This window comes from Onychostoma macrolepis, chromosome 17, assembly GCF_012432095.1.
Source record: "Onychostoma macrolepis isolate SWU-2019 chromosome 17, ASM1243209v1, whole genome shotgun sequence".
In the NCBI taxonomy this organism is placed as follows: Eukaryota; Metazoa; Chordata; class Actinopteri; order Cypriniformes; family Cyprinidae; genus Onychostoma; species Onychostoma macrolepis.
Window position 1 is genome coordinate 19,867,176 of NC_081171.1, and position 6,550 is coordinate 19,873,725.

Consider the following 6,550-nt stretch of genomic DNA (forward strand, 5'->3'; position numbering starts at 1 on the left):
AACAATACATTGTATGGGTCAAAATAATAGATTTTTTTAATGCCAGAAATCATTAGGATATTAAGTAAAGATCATGTTCCATGAAGATATTTTGTAAATGTCCTACTGTAAATATATCAAAACTAAATTTTACAAAATTTACCCTTATGACTGGTTTTGTGGTCCAGTATGTATTTTTATATATATATATATATATATATATATATATATATATATATATATATATATATATATATATATATATATATATATATATTATAGTATTGTAAATGTAGAAAATAATGTTGTTTATCTCTACAATATTTAATCAGCTGTAACTATATAATACATATTTTTATGTAATGTTATTAATTACATAATATTGTTTTATTATTTTACAAATAATAATATTACTAAAAATAATATTAATAATATTGTTATTTTAAAATAATATTTATTATTTTATTTGTAATTAATTAAACATACAAAAAATATTTTTTAAATATAAATTTTTTTTTGTCCAAAAATGAAGAAAAAAAACTGTAAGGTTAAGGAAATTCAGGTGTGGGCATCCTGGTACCAATAATGTTGCACAAAAATATTGAAACGTCTGCGAAAAGTTCTTGTTTTACTAGTTGTGAGGCTCTTTAATGTAACGGCAGCTATTTGATGATCTCTGTGCAGTTCTTGTGCCCAGCGGAGCTTCCCATCCTGTGTCTAAAACTGGCAGTATGATGGAGGCCTTGACTATACAACCCAAACCCGGACAGGGGCCTCCTGGTCAGAACATCAACCGGGCAACAAGGTCAGAATACTAAACAACTCGTGACCGCATGCACACACGTGTGTACTGTACATAATCACTCTGACGGTTCTGCCCTAAAAAAACAATAGCCGCTATTAGCCGCTAGTCCTTGCATAGAACTTTCTGTAGAGCGTTTGGTGAGTCTGACTCTATTAAAAGGTGAGTGTGTCCTTATCTGAACACAGAGGTGGAAAACGCCTGTAGGGAAATGCTGCTTTACCAGGTCATTAATTCCTATTCAAGTCCTCATTCACGCACACAGTGCCAGAGGACCAGACAAGTAGGGCACTCAGATTACTAATGGTGTTACCAGCATGACCCGAGTCTAAATATCGTAGCCAGAAACATACACAACACTCACATCTGTTTTTGTTGGTTGCAGCGCGGACAAAACCTTCAGTAAAAGCACACTGATGCGCTCCGGATCCATCGAGAGACCAGGTAGATGTCAGAGAAACCATACTGACTGTAAGTTGATGTTTCTTTAATAAAAACTTAGCGGCCATTGTTGTTGTGAAAATGCAAAGCTAATTGTGATGTCACTTCCTGTTTTTGTGGAACAGCTAAAGAAGTTCCTGGAGGCCCCCAAAACACCACTGGTCAAACTCTGCCTGCTACACACATGTCCAGGAAAACTTACCTGGTATGAACAACCACACAAAGAATAGTGAATCTAGTCAATTCGTGAAAAAAATCATCCATTATGGCTTCCAAATCAGTGGCGTAGTGCAGGGGTCCCCAACCTTTTTTACACCGCGGACCGGTTACAGTTTGAAAAAAATCTTGGGGGGGTTGATGATGTTGTTGTGGATAGGGTCTTTAAGACAGCTCTATTCGTTTATACTGTTATCAGCACATGTTGAAGTAGATTCGTCTCTTGTCTCTGAGATAATATGCACTGTTAATGCAGCGTTAGAAAACTCTATGCATGTGTGCGCTTCGGGTGTGTGCGAGTACAGCGCGCAAGTAACGAATTGAGTTCTGTTTCGTTTCTTCTTGTGGTTTTAAATAGATTGAACGTGTAAATTGGCAAATTAATCTGCGAATCACATGCCGAACGGTGGGGTCTGGACCTGGTCCGTATATCACGGATCAACTGCGATCCATTTAAGCCCTATGACAGATCAGAGCAATCTTTTATTTACTAATTTAACCATCGCCAAATTGCTACTCGATATCAATCGCATACAACGAAAATAAAGAGTAATTAGAAAAATCATTTACGCACAATAAATAACAGAGCGTCATATCTATACACATTTTCCCCAGAACTTTCTCGCGACCCGGTAGGAATTCTTCCACGGCCCGGTAGTGGGTCGCGACCCGGTGGTTGGGGACCTCTGGCGTAGTGGATGGGCACGCACTGTGGTAAAACCGCGATAACCTCTTCGTGCTGGGTTGCATTGAAAAACGATGATCATGTATCGATGATAGCCAGAGAAAAACAGGTTGAATTATAGGCCTATAATTAAAATTAACTCTGCAGTCATCAATGAAAATTAAGAGCAGCTTTATTTCAAGCACCGACTTTAAAAAAACAACCTGTTTAACACAAAATACTGAAATACGTTCACCTGCATAACTTTTGTGCAAAGTTTGCACGTTGCTTGTCATACAATATTTTTATCAGTTGATTCGCCTTCATGGTTTAAAATGTAAATATGTACAATATATTGTGACGTGACCACCAGCTCAACACCCCTTGCGGTTCTTGGGGGGGCCCCCACGGATTTGCGCTACGCCACTGATCCAAATATGATCAAATGAAACACATTTAGCATGTATGAGACACTAACTGACATGTTGTTGTTTCCAAACCGGATCGGTGTGTGGTAACAGAGGCCGAAGCGTGTGAAGGCCATGTATAACTGTGTGGCTGATAACCCAGACGAGCTGACATTCTCTGAGGGAGAGGTGATCGTGGTGGATGGTGAGGAGGACCATGAGTGGTGGGTGAGTGTCCTGACCACCTTCAAATATTAAGAGCAAGAGAACCAGAGAGAAAAGTTAGTTGACCATATTTCCCCACTTGTGACTGGCTGGTTGTTAATAAGTAAACTCAGTGAGGGTTCAGTGTCTCTGGCTGAGTACAGACCAGCTGCTTGTTTTCCACCAAATTGCCTTCATTTCCACTGGCCGCGTCGAGTCATTCATTCTCCACGGAGGCTCATCAGCAGCACAGCCAAATCCCCAAATCTCTGCGTTCCTGTGCTATTTACATGCTTCAGTGGGTTCAAGCTGCATTTCCATTTCAGTTTTTTTTGACAGTTGTTAAGAATACAGTTGTAAAAAATGTTTATTTATTTTTTGCTGTTTTTGCCTTAATTATGATAGGACAGTGTAGGGATGACGGGAAGCAAAGTGGGAGAGAGAGAGTGGGGCGGGATCGTGAAAGGTCCTTGAGCCGGGATTCAAACTTGGGATGCCCGTAATGCAACAGCGCACTGCCCACAAGGCTTTCATATTTGACAAGTGTTGATTAAATATATCCGAGTTGAGTTTTATTTTATGGAGACTAAGCTTCCACTAAGAAACAAGATTAGCTTGACTAGAGATTAGATTAAAATTGAATAGAGACGGTAAATGTGTAAAAAAAAAAAAGTTTAAGTTAAGTTCAGTGTTATTTTAGTATTATTTATATACTTATAGTTAATACACTATTTATTATTTTTAATTAGATTTTTTTTTTATATTTTCATTTTTAATTTTGAACATTGTCATTTTTTGTCATTTTGTCTATTTTAGCTTATTTATTTTTGTATTTTTTTCCGTATATATATTTGTTTTTTCACACCACTATAGGCAGTTTGAGAAACACATTTTTTTTTAAAGATTTTATTTTTGTCATTTTTGCCTTTATTAAGTGAAGTTGGAGAGAGAGGGAGAGGGGGCGGGATCGGGAAAGGTCCTCGAGTTGGGATTCGAACTCAGGACACTCGTAGTGCAGCGGTGCCACAAGGCTATTGGCACTGACAGTTTGAGGAATGTTTCTAACATACTTTCTCCTGATTGTTTTGTAGCTGGGCCACATTGAGGGAGAGCCCATGAGAAGAGGAGCGTTTCCTGTTACATTCGTGCAGTTCATCATGGACTGAAGTTCAGAGATCATAGACACTGAGTTGGACCGATGACGGCACTTCTCTTCATCTGTGTTTCCTCACTGACCACCACCATCATCATCATCATCGTTGTCCCCTTAGTTGTGAGGCTTGTGTCTTCACCGAGCTTCCAAAATCCCTGGCTTGAGCGACTCTGGAATATAACAGCTTTCTAGGCTTTTTGTTTTTTGGACCAGATACAATTCAATAAATGCACTTTTAACCTAATTTATCATGACCACAATTCTAATGACATATGAACCAAAATGAAGGTTTTACTCTGAGATCATTCACATCCTTATTCCTTTTAGATAGACGGCTCTACAGCATACATTTGTTTTTGAAGTACACAGATCCGTGAATATGGTCTTATATGCCCACATTCCATGATTGGCAAAGAAAGACAGAAGGATAATCAGAGAATCACTGACTTTTGAGGACTTGGTTGGAAAAGAGCTTTGTCAACGGTGCTAAACCAGGAATATGCTACGAGAGCTGCTCCAATGTCCCCATTTCACAATACCTGCCCGAGTGTATAAATAGGCCTCCCATCGCTCACGCATGGGAAATATCTCAAGTGCACTGTGGAGGAGAGAGATAGAGAATCGGACAGACGCAAGAGTGCTTTGTGCTGGCTGAGGGACATGGGACGTGGAGACTGAATGAAAGTAATCTTGACCCTGTGCCTGCTGGGAGATATGAGCGGCATGACAGTCTGCATGAACATTCGGTGGCCTCCAGAGAGAGCAACAGAGCATCAAAGAGTTTTATTTCTGTATAGATATTTATAATTCGGAGCTGTCCTTCTGTGTTCTTGATTTAGATGCTCTTATTGATTTGAATGATCTTTTGCAGACCTTCCTTCAGTGTGCAGGCCATTTGCCTTGAGAGGTCTGTGGAACGCTGTCATTTATCAACTGCTTCATTCGTTCTTGAATTGATAGACCAAAAATGAAAATATGATCATTTAATTTACCCTCATGTTCTTTCAAACAGTGCTTTTTGTAACCGGAACTGTGGGTGTTGTGCACCATGAAAGTGCTTCATGCTATTAGTTTCCTATATTCCAAATGTAATGAATTAGCTACTATAACTTTGTGTGAGGAAGAGACTATTTAAATGGATTTTTCACCAAAAAAAAAAAAGGACACATAATTATCACTTTCATGTCATTCCAAACCTGTATGAGTTATTTATTCTGTAGAACACAAGATATTTTGAAGAACGTGGGAACCAAACAACATTGGACCCTATGGAAATAACTTAATGAGATTATTATTCAAGATTTGTGTTTCATAAAGTAATACTGGTTTGGAATGAGGGAGAATAAATGACAGAATTTACATTTAAAACTAAGTTGTTAGTCACTGAAAATCATCTTCCGTGGTTCTCATATCACATTCAGATTAAATATGCTGTGTCAAGACATGCCGAGCCAGTTTTATGAGAACCAAACTTGATAAACAAACGATGTTAAACTTGGCACAACGTCACAAAGTCAAATGCAAGTTTGCATGAGATTTGCGGTCAAAGGGGAAGATAGAGTAAATAACATTTTTTAACTTGCAGTTTAGCTCAAAAATTTACAATGTCGTACTTGTCTTTTTTTTTAAGAGCTTGACAGGTTTGTTGTCATTACGGGAAAAAGCACCCTTGGCATTTTTAAAGGTTCATCCAAGCTGGTTCTGTGGAAGATAAAAAGGTTTGAAATATGAAGGTGAGCAAATGACAGCATTTTCATTTTTGGGTGAACTATCCTTTTAAGATGCTCTTCCCTTTCTTCAGTGTACAAAACAGTAACATATTGAATAGTGTTTTTACTTCGAGATCTCCAAAACCTAGTCATTTTTAACAGATTCCAAGGTGTCAGTTTGAGATACAAATTATGTATTTCCACCAACCAGGAGGATGTTCCCAGAGTCTCCCAGCTTTGGTTGGCCAGATGGGTGTTCCCTGCACCAGTAATAACTCTGCATCTCTCTAATTGTATTCCAGAGGAAATTAAAATCCCTCATGGCATTTTCCCTCACAACACTTCTCTTAATCCTTTCTAAAGCTTTGAAATGCTCATCCATCTGTAATTGTGTGCAGGAGTAACACAGCAGAGCGTTTTGTGTAATGAGTGTTTGATGTGGTTGCAGAGCAACTTAATAGAGTCTGTTATGTAACTTTTAATTACAGTCATGTTAGTCTTGATTGAGCTTGGACCAGAGTGACCTGTAACTCGGGCAGTGCTGGGATATGTTCAGCTCACTGTATACAGTCGGCACCTGGCCAGCTGTGATTGTAGATAAATGTAGACTTTGCTTTGTGCATATTTAATTGTAAACAGAGAGCTAAACTGATAATGTTTTGACGTATTGTTAGAGAAGACTGTTACAGTACACTTAACTAAGATGAAAACAACCTCTATTCACCCGTTTACCATAAACGTCATATATGCATATATTTATATATTAGCATCAATGTACAAATAAATGGGAAAACTGGAATTAAAAACCTACAAATGAATTTCTTGATCATGTGTTGCATTATTTAGGTAGTTTAAGCAAAAATGTGCCGTTTTTGTTATTAAACATGAATAGTTTAAAAACACTCCTATTATTCAACAGGATGAAAGCACTGTCATCTAGTGGAAACGAGGGGGAAAAAAAGCTATGAAAATGCA

General features: G+C 38.1%; 1 protein-coding gene across 1 annotated transcript in view; it reads left to right on the plus strand.

The window, feature by feature from the left end:
• asap2a (ArfGAP with SH3 domain, ankyrin repeat and PH domain 2a) overlaps window positions 1–6,403 on the plus strand; it is a 68,269-nt gene extending 61,866 nt beyond the window's left edge. Inside the window, exons 24-28 of the mRNA XM_058750125.1 lie at window positions 664–784; window positions 1,167–1,252; window positions 1,348–1,427; window positions 2,624–2,737; window positions 3,805–6,403. Coding sequence (XP_058606108.1) covers window positions 664–784; window positions 1,167–1,252; window positions 1,348–1,427; window positions 2,624–2,737; window positions 3,805–3,879 — 476 coding nt within the window. The 3' untranslated portion in view covers window positions 3,880–6,403. The remainder of the gene's footprint in view (window positions 1–663; window positions 785–1,166; window positions 1,253–1,347; window positions 1,428–2,623; window positions 2,738–3,804) is intronic.
• Window positions 6,404–6,550: the final 147 nt, after the last annotated feature.